Source organism: Symphalangus syndactylus, chromosome 24 (genome assembly GCF_028878055.3).
Source record: "Symphalangus syndactylus isolate Jambi chromosome 24, NHGRI_mSymSyn1-v2.1_pri, whole genome shotgun sequence".
NCBI lineage: Eukaryota > Metazoa > Chordata > Mammalia > Primates > Hylobatidae > Symphalangus > Symphalangus syndactylus.
In genome coordinates this window covers 31,029,307-31,044,484 of record NC_072446.2, presented here as the reverse complement: position 1 = coordinate 31,044,484, position 15,178 = coordinate 31,029,307, and the positions used below count along the sequence as shown (strand labels likewise).

Sequence of the window (15,178 nt, the reverse complement as noted above, 5' to 3'; positions counted from 1 at the left end):
AGATTCAATTTCAGATCTGCATTTAACATACCTAAAATTGGTTTTCAGATTTACCTTCTTTGCAAAACTACCTACATGTTGCTGCATAAACTTTTCAGAAAGCTCTGAGTCTGGGGTCTTAAAATTAGTTCTAATATCTACCAGCTATTGACTTTAGGCAAGTCAATTAATACCTCCTAGTCTTCAAATATATTAAAATAGTAGTTAAAAATATGTATCTCACTGGATTAGTGGGAAGATAAAATAGTATTACTATTGGAAAAATGTTTTCACATACTATTAAAAATCAAGGTATAATTATTCTCTATTAAATTGTACCATCTTTCCCCTTTGTAGCTGGTAAAGGCTGTTTCACTGTTCATCCTTTGAACCTAAATCCCAACTGAAAACATAAATTCCTTTTTACCCTAGATAAACATCAACACTTCTATGCTCCAATCTCCATGAAATCTCTTTCTATAGAGTATTTACAGTTAAAAACACAAAATGTTTAACATTCTTTCTAGAATCTTGAGCAGCATTATTTCTCAGTGGTTTGTATGCAAAATGACCTTTTCAGATTTATTACAATATGAGACTTAAAACACCATATGAAAAGAACACTCATCACAACAACGAAACTGCCAAATTCAGTATTCTGGGTTCCTGGTTGGAACGTCCCAGAAGGATGATTTGTATATCTTCAGTCTACCCATTCTAGGGCGTAAAGCCATAAAATTATAGAAAACATCTCTTAAGATCTTAAATCAAGCTTTTCCCAGGAAAGTGATGATGGGTTAAAAGAAATGAGGAAGGCATATGGCAGAAAAGAATTATGGAAATCAGCAAGCAGGCACAGGCAGACGCTCCCAAAGGTTATGAATATTTACTAAGCTCTCTCAGACACATGGCATTGTGCTAGATGCCATGCAGAAGTTAATCCAAAGCCACACACGTCCCTTCTCACCATTCAACAGGAAGGCAAGTAAACTATAATTACCAAACAATAGAAGAAAGGGGTGTGAATACAGACTATGCTTTTGTTTCTCTGTTTAAGTATTTGTTCTGCTTGGTTCCTAAACATAGATAGGTGGCAGGGAGAAGGCGGCAGTTCACTGTTTATTGCTGTCTTCTCCCTTTACTACATAAACCTTCAGAGGGCAGGGATCCTTGTTTTATATACCGACATAGCTAGACCAGGAAATGCATAATCAATAGGTATTTGTTGAATGCTAAATAACAAGGAAGAGGAAAAGAAAGAAGGAAACACAGTGAGGAAATAAAGTGTCAAACTCTCTGAGCCACAGAGTAGAGATAGCTATTTTTCTTGATTTATGTTACTTAATTTAAGAAGTCTCCCCCTTCTCCATACACTCAGACTTACATACTGTCAGGATGGTAACAGCAAAGGGCCAAAGCCAGGTGAACTTTAATGAGCAGCAAGGACCACTACCACTGATCTTGCAGCCAACTAACTAAAAGTCTGACTATGGCAAGTGGGCAGTGAAGAGGTGCTAGGTTAAGAGAAACTAGACTAATGAACCAGCTTCCTACCTCATTTCCTTCCTGAATTTTTATCCCACATTATTTATGGAGTGCTTTTAGTTTATGCACTGGTCTTACAGAAGTAAATGAGATATATCTAGTCTTAATCATCAAGGAACTATCAGGCATGCTAACATAATGCTTAGTTACTGAGGTATGGCATACTTGTAGTATGCAGAAATCTCAAGTGTACATCTTGATGACTTTTTACATACAGAAATGCACTTATATAACTACCACTCAAGATCTAGTTATATAATTTTTCCAACACTCTGAAAAATCCTGTGCCCCCACTGTAAGTAACCAATATTCAGACTTCTACCACCATAGACTGGTTTTGCGTATTAAACCTCATGTAAATGGAATCATACAGTATGTAGTTCATTCTTTTTTAACACTGTGTAGTATTTTGTAATATAAATAAACTATCCACTCTACTGTTGAGGAATATTTGGTTTGCTTCCAATTTTTGTATTACATAAGAAATTCACATAAATTATGTCTTTTGGTGGAAAAATATGCTCATTTATCTTGGATATCTAACTAGGAGAAGAAACACTGGGTTATGGGGTAGGTAGATGTCTAATTTTAATAAATATTGTCAATAAATAAATAAATATTGTCAAAAATTTTCTCAGTGATGTAAAAATTTTGACGCTTACCAGCAAGGTATGGGAGTTCTGGGTGACTTGATACTGTCAGTCTTTAGCATGTTAGCCATTCTGGTGGATATGTAGTGTTGTCTCTTTAATTCACATTTTCCTTATAACAGAGGATGCTGTGCCCCTTTTCATATGCTTACTGGACATTTGGATATCCTCTTTTGTGAACCTCCTATTCAAGTCATTTGCCTATTTTATAAATTGTTCTAATTTATTTTCAAGAATTACTTTAAATAAGAGTCCTCTCTCAGATACACAGATTACAAACATTCTTTACCAATCTATGGTTTGCCTTTTCAATCCCTTAGTGTGTCTTCTGATGAACAGAAATTCTATGTAATCCATTTTATCAATCTTTTATTTTATGAATAGTATTTTTGTGTGCTGTTTAAGAAATTTGTGTTGCCACCAACATCATTAAGCTACATATGTAATTTAAAATTTTCTAGTAGCCACATTAAAAAAGTAAAACAGGTGCAAGTAATTTTAATATATTTCACTTAAACCAATATATCTAAATTATCAATATGTAATCAATTAAAAAATTAAAAAATATTTTAATAGTCATTTCATACCAAGTCTTCAAAATATGGTATTTTATATTTATAGCGCATCTTAATTCAAACTAGCTACATTTCAAGTGCTCAATAGGCACATGTGGCTGATAGGGTCCATACTGGACAAGGTAGTTCTATTTTGTTCAGCTGGTCTATTTGACAATCCTCATGGCAATACTGCCCTGCCTTCATTCCTATAGCTTGATTACAAAGACTTACAGTTAAATCTTCCAATTTAGTTCTTTTTCATGACTGTCTCAGGTTATGTTAGATAGGTCTTTAACATTTTCATATAAATTTCCACCAATTAAAAAATGCCCCACTTAGTTTTTGACTGGGTTTGAATTATAGACATGTTAGCCGTATTAAATAACCATATGTGGCTGGGCACGATGGCTCATGCCTATTATCCCAACACTTTGGGAGGTCGAGGCAGGTGGATCACTTGAGGTCAGGAACTCGGGACCAGCCTGGCCAACACGGCAAAACCCTGTCTCTACTAAAAATACAAAAATTAGCGTGGCGTGGTGGTGCCCGCCTATAATCCCAGCTATTCGGGAGGCTGAGACAGGAGAATCGCTTGAACCTGGGAGGTGGAGGTTGCAGTGAGCGAGATCACGCCACTGCACTCCAGCCTGGGTGACAGAGTGAGACTCCATCTCAAAAACAAAACAAAAGCAAAGCAAAGCAAAGCAAAATAAAACAAAACCCCACATGTACTACATCTATTTGTTTAGGTCTTCTTTTTCATAGCTATGTTTTTAGCATAGACGGCTTGTGTATTTTTTGAGTTATTCCAGGGTACCCGATACCTTAATGCTATTATAAATAGGATTTAATAACTATCCTTTCCTGATGTTATGTCGCTAGTTTGCAGAAATAAAAAATATGTATTTGCATATTGTCTTTATGTATCCATACTGCATATTGTCTTTATATATCCAGCAACTTAACTAAACCTACATTTATTATTTCTAATGATTTGTTAGTACATTCTGTTCAATTTTCTACATATGCAGTCACGTCATCTACAATTAATAAAAAAGTTTTACTACTCCCTTTCTAATCTTTTAACTTTTTATTTATTCTTTCTCTTTATTGTAGTGGCCAGGTCCTACATTGTATTTTGGAGTATAAATTATGACAGGGAAATATTTTTCTTACTCCCAAATTCAGGAGAGAATGCATTCAATATTGTACTACTTAATACAATATTATCCACCAGATTTTCTCTTGTGGCTTTTAAATGTTCTCTCAGTCTTTGTTTATATAGTTTAAGATATGCCTAGGTATGGTTTTCTTTTTTGCATTTTTCCTGCTTGAGAGTTATCTGATTTTGAATCTACTGGTTGATATCTTCCATCAGTTTAGGAATTCTTGGTCATTAGTTATATCTTCAAATGCTACTCTGCTCCAATCTCCTCTATCCCTAGCACTCCAATCAGAAATAGTTAGAACTTTCGGCTGGGTGCAGTGGCTCACGCCTGTAATCCCAACACTTTGGGAGGCCGAAGTGGGTGGATCAACTGAGGTCAGGAGTTTCAGACCAGCATGGCCAACATGGTGAAGCCCCATCTCTACTAAAAATACAAAAATTAGCTGGGCATAGTGGTGCACACCTGTAATCACATCTACTTGGGAGGCTGAGGAAAGAGAATTGCTTGAGCCCAGGAGGCAGAGGTTGCAGTGAGCTGAGATTGCGGCACTGTACTCCAGCTTGGGTGATAGAGTGAGACTCTGCCTCCAAAAAAAAAAAAAAAAAAAAGAAAAGAAAGATTACGAAAGATTACAACTTTTAACTGCATCGCGCTTGTCTTTCTTATGCTTTTTACCTTTTGCTCTGTTTGATTCATTCTTTTTCCTCTATGTGCTTTAGAAATTTTCCATTGATCTGTCTTCATATTCACTCCTCTTCTGCTGCGTCTAATCTACTCATATACCTATCCACTTGGTCTTGAATTTTATAAACTGGATTTTTCATTCTACACTGTTATCTGATTCTCTTTATAGATGTAATTCTCTGTTGGAAGTCTTCATTTTAAAATTCATCTTGTCCATCTATTCCTCTATTTTCTTTTTTTTTTTTTTTTTTTAAGACAGGATCTCACTCTGTCACCCAGGCTGGAGAGTGCAGTGCAACAATCTCACCTCACTAAAACCTCCACCTCCCGGGCTCAAATGATTCTCCAGCCTCAGGCTTGCAAGTAGCTGGGACTATAGGCACAAGCCACCACACCCAGCTAATTTTTGTATTTTTTGTAGAGAAGGGGTTTTGCCAGGTTGCCCAGGTTGGCCTCGAAATTCTAAGCTCAAAGCGATACTCCAGCCTTGGCCTCCAAAAATGCTGGCATTATAGGCATGAGCCACTGTGCTGGCCCCCTCTATTTCCTTTAACATTTTAATCATAGTTATTTTAAAGTTCTTTCCTCCTGCCAACTCTAATATCTGGATCACCTGGGGTCTGCTTCTATTATATGATTATTCTCTTAATTTTTAGCCACCTTTTCCAGCCTCCTTGAATGTCTAATTTTTTTTATTTTATGTTGGACACTGTGGATAAACAAATTGTAGCAGCTCCAAACAATATTTTCTACTACAAGTGTTTCCCATCTTCTCTTAGACAACCAGGGCGAGGGGGTGGTCCCTTTGATCCAGTCAGAGACTGAGTTGGGTCAGGACTGAGTTACTGTTTTAAGATTCAATCCACCTCTTATTTTACTGTTTTTGGAACGTGAGTATCCAGGGTCACTGACTGAGAGATTGGCAGGTCTTTTTTCTCTTGAGCCCTGAAACATGCTCTATGGAGGTTTTGAGCTTAGTGTTTTAGTCTTCTACCCCATGCAGGTTAAAAGTCCGACAAATATCTTAAGCAAGAGTCAGTATTTTGTGGTAGGTCCATTCCTTTAGTGACTTTTTTGTCTTGTAAGTACCAGGCGACTATGACATTTCAATCTGGCTGAACTCCTAGCTTCTTGGGATACCCCAGAATTCAGCAGAAGTCTCTTGAGGAAATCCCCTTGCTTTGGGGATTTCTTTAGTTTCCAAACATTCCACGAGCCCTGTATATTCAATCCCCACCAGGGTCAGATGGTTTCTCTTCTATCCAGAACAGTCTCTTTTGTTTGGGCCAAACCTGATCCTCGGCCCACTCCCAGAACTGAGAAATGCCTCCAGAGAAGAAAACAGCCAGCCATCGTCAGCCCACCTACGGATGACTCTTACTGTCTGATATTTTAGTTCATCTAATTCTTGTTGCTTCCACAGCTATTTCAAGCCTTTAAAAAGAGTTTTTTGCAATTTATATATATATTTTTTCCAATATTAACTCTTATTACCGGAGCAGTCTAGGGCCTAGTTTTTGGGTTTCTTCTCTTTTCTATCTGTATTCATTCTCTTGGTGATCTCACTCAGTCTCAGGGTTTTAAATACAGGCGTCATCCAGCTCAGAAGCTCTCCCCTGGCAATAGCCTCATATACATAATTCCTATATGCCATCTACATTTGAGTATCTCAGAGGTATTTCGAATTTAAAATATCCACACACTAAACTCCTATCCAATCCCCCTTTCCTACCCCTCCTACCTACAGTCTTCTCCCACCTGAGTTAGAGTAAACTATCCTTTCAGATACTCAAACCAAAAATCTTGGTGTAATCCTTGACTCTTCTCTTTCCTTTCCATACACCATATCTGACTGGCCTAGAAATCTTGTTGGCTCTATCTTCAAAGTATGTCCAAAACCCAGCCAATTTCTCACCATCTCCATTGCTTCTAACCTGGTCTGTACCACCTTCATTTCTCACCCAGATTATTCTCAAGAGTCTCCTAACTTGTCTCCCTGCTTCTGTTCTTGCCCCACTAGTCTATTCTCAACCTAACATTCAGAATGACCCTTTTTATTATGCTCCGCTTACACTGCTTAAAAGGCTTCTCTTTTAACTCAAAGTAAAACTAAACATCTTCCAATGTCTACAAATCCTGCAGGGTTCCTGCCCACCCTCCCACCTCATCTGTTATGTTTCAGTTATCCTTGTCCATTCTTCATGCATACCACGCATGCCTCTATCTCAGGACTTTGCATAGACTATTCCCTCTGTCTACAATGTTCTTCTGCCCTGCACAACTCCCTCTCTCCTTTACCTCCTTCAATTATTTGCTCAATTATACTTCTAGTGAAGGCAACTCTGACTACCCTATTTAAAACCGCAGTCCTCATCCTGAATTCCATATCACCCTTATTCTAATATATTTTTAGAATGGCACTTACTGCCATTGATGTACTAGGTAATTTTCTTATTTAAGGTTTATTAACAGCCTCTCCCTATTTACTTCTACTCTTTGGAAGTTTTGAGCTTGGTCCTTTGACCTCCCATGCCATGTAGGTTCAAAATCCGGCAAACATTGGAGGGAGAAACCAGTTGTGAATTTGTTGCAGGCTCTTCCACCAGGGCAGGAATTTCTGTCTCTTTTGTTCCTCGGTGTAAAAGAGATAGTCCTTGGCATACAGTAGGTGCTCAATAAATACTTCTGAATAAATAATGTTAGCAGATTTTGCAATAGAACATGGTAATAGAAGTAAAAAGCAAGTACTATGAGAACACAGAAGCCAGAGCACTTGGGCGAATTAGAAGAGGCTCTGGAAATGATATGACATATGAGTTATATCTGTGGGCAAGCAGTAAACTTTCACGACTGCTGACTACTTTGCCCACCTGCTCCTAAGTCTGTATATCTCAGACTAGCAAGCAAGCATCCACACATGTACACACATACTCAAAGGAACAAAGTTCTCTTCCTTACTACTAGATTGCTTCAAATATTTTCTTATTTTTGCCTACCATGAAGAATAGATAAAAATGGTTTCTGATGATAGGATTTTGATTACAATTCAGAATATTTAACTAGGACCAAATCTAAAGAAACTTTAATACATGGATGAAGAAAGCACAGGACTTAGAATATTAAAAGAAGTCAGGGTTTAAACACTCTTCATTATAGGAAATTTTCAAGTGAAAATTAAGGAGTTTGAAGTAAAATTTCAATTTTTTTTTGGCACTGTTAAAAAAGAGAGGGTAAGCACTCATGTTAAAGAATCAATAGTGATCATCCAAATATGGAAAATGGGTTTTTATTTTATCCTAATGAAATGAAAAGGGAGCAGCATTTCCGAAATACACATCGAAGTAGGAAGGAAACTGGAAAATCAGAATCTTTTTTTTCCTGAACAGAGATTGTGCGTAAGTACGATCATGTGTGTATAAACACTCAGTGTATACAGATACACACAGATATAAACTAAATCTGCTTGCCAGACACACTTCCATAACAACCATCTGTTCTCAACTGCTTGGAATTTCCTTAAATTATCCTTCAAAGACCATTTTAATTCATACTCTTTTTATGTCAGAGATTTATATAATCTTAATATTTTATCCTTAGGGAAAAATTTCAAAAACTTTTAACCCTATTTACCTTCAACCTCAACCAACTACCTCTTTTACTTCTATTTAGCAAACCATAAGGAGGGAGCGTAACAAGAAACAGATCATGTTTCAAACCACAGTATTTACCAACTGCCATGGAATATACAAAACCAGTATCAAGCTTGATGCCCAGTTTCAAGGGGATTACACTCATTCAGGGAAGACAAAATAAACATATCTGTCTTAGAAATATCCCAAGGCAAATGCTAACTGGTTAAACAGTAACTACAGTCCAGTAAGAGTTCAGAAAGTGAAAACAGCATGGATTTCACAGCATAGGCGAGGTTTTAGTTGGGCCCTAAACAACAGTGGTTCATAAAAGAGGACAGCAAAGAGAAAGGTAAGATGAAGTGAGAGATGAAAGAACAATCATATAGGATGTATGATGCATATTTAGAATGCTAAGTAACCTGCCTTATTAGAGAGAAGGCATTACACAAAATGAGGAGTAGTAATCAGAGTAAACAGGTAGTGTGTGGCCACATCTTTAAAAAAAAAAAACACAAAACACAGGAGTTTTCATCTAACACAGGAGTTAGAAAGTAGCCATCTTGGCTTTTGTGAGCAGGAGACTGAGAAATACCAGCAATTCCCCTGGTATTCTGGGAAAGTTATCCTGGTATCCAACTGGTGAGAGCAGAGACTTGTGGCAGGGAAACTACAGAAGTGTGTGCTGCAGTAAACTGTACACTGGGCTCAGCACAGGGGCTGGCAGCAGAAACCAAGAGGAAACAAATACAGGAAACAACCTAAAGACAGTGTGGGAATTGGTGGTTGTACCCAGTGAAGAAACGGGAAGACTCCAGAAATTACCCACCCAGGCTGAGCTAACAGGAGCCTTATGATGAAGGGCCCCAATGGACACTTCTGCACCGAATCACACATGCTGGCATGAAGCTACGGCAATGCCAAATAGCAGCAAGGAGCCTCAGAAGGGAGGCCTTTCTGAGGGTTTAAGTGTGACAGAGATGAATACCAGTGAGGAAAAAATGCCAGTATAAGGAAATGGAGGAAACAAAAGCCTGGGAGAAAAGAAAAATCTCTTTCCTTTCTAATACAGAGGCTTAAACAAATCATACCAGTTTACATAATGAGTTTTAAACATATTTATTCACTCACTGAATACGTTATTTGATAAGTTCAACTAAGTAGGTCTTTATATTAGTTACTAACCAACAGAAACATAAAGTTCTACCTATGCTAAGCAAAAATGACAATCAATTAAAAAGTGATGCCTGTTTTTGCAAAACTCTGCAATCTGATTAGGGGAACAATCAGGAGTGATCATCAAAACAGTATGGCAGAGGCACTGAAAATCAGGACCATCACAGGCTATGAATAAGTGGTGCAATGATCCCAGCTCAATCTAGACTTAGGGAATAATAATTACAATAGTGAAAAACATTATCAAACAGAAGATGGAAAGTGCCACTTCATCTGAATAGTTCCTGGGAGTAAATGTAAATTTTAGTTTAGTGAAACTCTCCTACCTGAGAGGCACATAGGACAAAAAAAGATACAAATCCTACACTAACATAACTCATGGTTTAGAAGAAGGAAACAAAAAACTTGGCAGGTGTTCAAAGGACAATGACAGTTAAACATATTAGAGTGCCCTAAGAGCAAAGGGGAGGGGCACTTATCCCCAGCTGGGAGGAGCAAGGAACTTTCGGGAAGAGGAAACAACTGAGCTCAGCCTGCCAGGTATAGAAAAAGGCCTATCAAAGAAGAGTACACTGTACGCAGACACAGAGCACAGCACAGGAGAGCACCACGAGCCAAAGCCTTATTCAAATTCAAGTCTTTCTGTTCCAAAAGGCAAAAAAATCACACAATCACACAAACCACCCAAACTGCAGGAGGCAAAAACTGAGACAGCCTTGTCAACAGTCTATACGTTGTAAATGCACCACAGAACTCTAAAAGTTTGTGTTCCAGACACCAAAATCAGTTTGACAAAGAATAAGAAAATAAAGAGTCACATTTAGGATGGAAACTTACTTCCTGCCCCTGAATCCCATGCTCGGGATGGTGCTATGGAGTGCAAAGCAGAGCTGTGATAACATGCCAGTCCTGAGCTAAAGCGAATCCCGTGTAAAGATGTTTTCGCAACTCACCACTTGGTAACCAATGCTGAGGTTGTGATCTGGGGCTGGGACAAGTGCCAGCAGTCACAGAAGCGGGTTGAGCACACTGAGAAGATACTGCACAGATCTGAAGAGAGATGGCAGTGGGGCCATTCTGGTGCTGACTCCATCCCCTTCTCTGCCCTGAGCTAAAGCTAGCAGGCAGGCCGACACCCACCCAGAGGGCACTAGGAGAAGGATATAGGAAAAAGCCTCCTCTTCTTCAATGATTTTCTGTGCCACTGGATGTGCCTTGAGATTGCCTGGAATCCTAGATGAGATTCAAGGCTTTCAGGCTTTTCGTTAGCGTGAGAAATCTTTGTTCAAACTTCCTCAGGAAGCCCAGTATGTAAAAACAGTTTGAAGTGGAGCTGTTTTGGTTCTGCAGCAATGAGGACTCTACAGAGCACCAATCTGGAAATCACTCGGTAAGCCGATCTCTCCAGTCCCCTCACTGGCTGTGTACCCTGCCCTGCATGCTAGGCCAGGCCTTGGCTCGGAGGCCAGCCCCACATGGTCGCTTCTCTGAATGTCAAAGCCAAAACCATGAATCAGGCCTCTCTCTTCCTTAAATTTGGTAAATTTTTTTGAGATATAATTCAGATTCTAATTTATGTTTCTCCATATATAAACCCTCTGTTTGCTACATTCTTAGAAGAAAAAAGAGTCTTAATAAGATACATAACATTTCCTGAATTATTTCTGTTAGTTAGATCAGCTACTGCTGCCCTTCAGGTGCCAGGGGAGAAGTCATAACAACATCTGAAATATGGTTAATGGCTTAGGCCAAATGGCTACTAGGAGAAAATAAAATCCCATATAGTGTTTTAACTACCAAACCAACCATAACATCCCCAAGTAATGAAAACCCCATTACAAAGCAACAGAATTCTATCACCTCATGGCAGTCTTGCAAGTGCTATTTTTAACTATTAATATTTAAAGTATTATAGTGACAATATATCAAATTATTATTCCTACTAAATGTTATATTCATTGGTTGGGTAACCCTTAGCAGAGACATGAAATCAACTCTAATATGCTAGTCACTGATTAACTGCTGCTATGTAACCCTGACATGGATCGTTCTGGGCTTCAGTTTCTTCATTGTTAAAATAGGGACAATAGTCCCTGCTCCCTGCTACTTTCCATGCAAACACAGAGTGAAAGAGTAAGTGGAATAATATGAAAATGCTTTAAGTTGGAGGCAAGGTGGTCGAGGAAGATAAAGTACTATCAGCTTCCATAAGACACACTAGCATCCAGGAGGAATGACAGATATTTGTGCTGCTACCGCTCCATACAGAGTGTGAATTCTGCCAAGTCAGCAACAGTGACTCCATAACAACAGACAGCTGTGTCCCAGAATGTGTCTTGGCAATAATGCCCCTCCTACATGCACGGCCTGCTTCTTCTCTTGCTTTTCATTTCTTCTCTATAAGCTCCTTGGCACAGACCTCTTTCCTTTCAACATTTAACCCTTCTCTCCATTCTAGTATCTCTGTATTAAGTGCTAATACTATCATCTTCTTCCTTGACACTGCTGCCAATGGAAACTGCTAAAATGCAAACATAGTGGTCCTACTCCTCTGCTTGAACTCATCAATGCCTCCTATCCCTTGTCCAATCTGCGGGATAAAAATGAAATACCTTAGGTGATATTCAAGGCCCTTCATACTGTGACTGCTCCTACCTCTCAGTCCTCCTCTCTCACCATCCCTCAAATTACACCCCAGCATCCAGCCAAGATTATCCATTTGTCATATCACAGCCTGCGGTGCCGTTCAGTTTCTGGGGCTTTATAAAGTTCATGTTGGAAATGTTCCTCCTAAGTTCTTGTCTTCTATACATCTGACCACTCCTTTCCTGTCCACTCCTGCTTCTGTGTAGCCTCTGTACCCAGCACATTCTTCTAGACTTGCAATACATGCTTGTTGAAATAGAGTTCCAACAGTAATTACTAGTTCATTTGATCTCATCCACTTAACAGTGATTTATTATACCAAAGACTTTTACATTTATTTTATTTTATTTTTTTTTTTGAGACAGTCTTGCTCTGACACCGAGGCTGGAGTGTAATGACGTGATCTTGGTTCACTGCAACCTCTGCTTCCTGGGTTCAAGTGATTCTTGTGCCTCAATCTCCCAAGTAGCTGGGATTACAGGCCTGCACCACCATGTCCAGCTAATTTTTTTTTTTTTTTTTTTTGTAGAGATGGGATTTTGCCATGTTGCCCATGTTGATCTCGAACTCCTGGCCTCAAGTGATCTGCCTGCCTCAGACTCCCAAAGTGCTGGGATTACCGGTGTGAGCCACCACGCCTGGCCAAGACTTTCACATTTTAATGACAGACAAATAAAACAAAATCAGAGATCAGACACATTCAAATGCAATTTGTGTTGTGGTAAGTGCTTTAAGGAAGTACACAACGGGCTGAAACAGAACATCATTGGGATGAGGGGCAGGAATCTACTTTAGATAAAAGATCAGGAAGGACCTCTCTAAGGAGATAACATTTTAGGCAAAACTGATAAACCAGTCATGTAAAGCATCCCAAGCAGAAGTAACAACAGAGGCAAAGGTCTACAGGTAGAGAAGAACTGTTAGTTCAAGGCATTAAAAGACAGCCAGTCTTTTGGCTGGAGAGTAATGAGACAGGGAAAAATTGTTTATCTAAAAAAATGAAGAATTTGACAAAACAAAGCGAGAGTGTGATCGTGGAGGGTCCTGCTGAGCACAGTAAGGACTCTGAATGTTATTCCCAGCGCAACAGGAAGTCAATCGAAGGCTACAAGCAGCAGTTAAAATGATGTGACTTATGCTTTAGCAAAGGCCATGAAACAAGTCTGTCATCTAGGTCAAAATTACTGTCTAGCCAAGGTCAGTACCCTCATGCAAAGGCCATACCTCCGCCTGCCAGGCCAGTGTAGAGGCTGAGAGTGCAGATGTTCGACCAGCTCCAAGAACAGCAATTGTTTCCCCATCATCATCCACCACTTTGAAGTCCAGGTCCTCATTGTATTTTCTGCGCTTTACTTGCCTTCCTGAGCGTCGTTTCTGTAGGGCAAACACACTCGTCAGAGAAACTCTGTGAGTGAAAGACAACAGCCTACACAAGAATACCCTCTCATCTACATTTACTAACATGCCAAGGAGCACTTTCTTGCCTTACAAAAGAAATCTTTCTTAAACACAACTCTTTTAAGGACTAAATTCAGTCAAAATGGGATCTAGCTGAGTAGGGGACAGAACAAAAGCTCAATCTCCAAATTGCCATGATCCACTAAAAAGAAGGGGTAGTGTCTCATAGTCCAGTAAGATGTGTTCTGTTCATCAATGGTAGCGACCTCCCCCCTTTCAGAATCCACTTCTCCTCCAATAAAACAAGGATGGGAGCTGAACTCTACCATCTTTGGGGTCCCTTCCAGCACTTGCTGGAAGCACAGATTTTATGACATGGTGACAGTTTTATTGTTTCTGCTTAAATTCACCATCTTTACCACGTACTCCTAAAAATGTAGTTTGAAAACTAATTAGTATCAAGTTTTTGGATTTACTTTGAGAATCTCGTAACACTTCTTGAAATACAGGGAGATATCTTAAGTGTGACAAAACAAGGTTCCTAAGTCACCTTGAGTGTGACAATCTAAAGATTCATTTCTAATTAAGAAATTGTACCTTTTAATAATCAACAACAAAACAGCCCAGTGGCTTTCCACAAACAGAGCAGCATATAGCCCATCTCTACATACTCATCATATCTCAACAGTAGAATCACTTCAGGGAACCATTTATCAGCCAGCTCACTCTCAAATATTTAAACCTTAAAAAACAAAAGCAAAAGCAAAATCCCACCTCTCTTTTCTTCTAAAAGATACCTCCTGAGCATCTCTCTTGTGTTTCTATCACTTCTTCACTAAATTACCTCTGTGATGTTTTACTTTATATGAAGGATTCCACATAAAAACCTCTCCCCAACACCACATACAGATCACCATTCTACAAACACCTGATTCCCTGCCAAATCCCATCAACTCAATGTGCTTGGCTCCTCTGCCAACCTAGACACTTAACAGCCACCAGCCCCAGTTTATAGGCAGTGAGGAGTCTGCTCTGACACCAGACACTGCTGCTTATTAATACTATGACATTACTAGCTGTCATTTTCCTACAGGGAAGAGCAGTAAGAAACCCATGAAGGTTCAGATGATCCTGGAAGGTATAGTACGTCAGTCTTATTCTAAATGAGCCTTGCAGCAGTGTGGCTCAGATAAATTGCTAAGAATATCAGAGGAAACAGAGCACTTTCAAATATTAGACTTCATGCTCAAGAGAGGTTATCAACTCAGAAAATCCCTAACACTGTCACAGGCACACTTTGGCATATTTTTAGGAATCTGGTTTAGATGGGCAACTCCTTGTTTCCATGTCTGGCCAAATCTTCCTTACTTGTTGGCATAATGGATACATTTCTGACTTTCCCAGTATCTCGGATTATGAAAATGTCCCTGTACAGGCTGGCCTGGCACTCTGAGCACTAAATGCATTACCTTTATGGCAAAAGAGGTCTTACCTAGCTTGGCTCACAACTTCGTTTTCCACATCAACTCCCTCTGCAGCCTAATATCCTGCTACTTTTCAGGAATGAGGCAAACAACACTAAAAAACTGGTATATCATTAGTATACTGATCGGGCTAGGGAAAAAGACTACAGTCTACCTGCTCACCCACCAAAACGGTAAAAGCCCAGCCCAGGGCTAGGGAGTGTGCTAGAGAAAGGCGTAGAGGAGCAACACGATCAGTGTCAGCCAGATCCCATCCAGCAG

General features: G+C 39.3%; 1 protein-coding gene across 6 annotated transcripts in view; it reads right to left on the bottom strand.

Annotated features, from left to right (window-relative positions):
• Positions 1-15,178, bottom strand: part of CHD6 (chromodomain helicase DNA binding protein 6) — a 214,176-nt gene that overhangs the window by 97,542 nt on the left and 101,456 nt on the right. For all 6 annotated transcript variants that reach the window (XM_055266598.2, XM_055266604.2, XM_055266603.2 and 3 more), the window contains one exon: positions 13,260-13,409. In XM_055266598.2, coding sequence (XP_055122573.2) covers positions 13,260-13,409 — 150 coding nt within the window. The remainder of the gene's footprint in view (positions 1-13,259; positions 13,410-15,178) is intronic.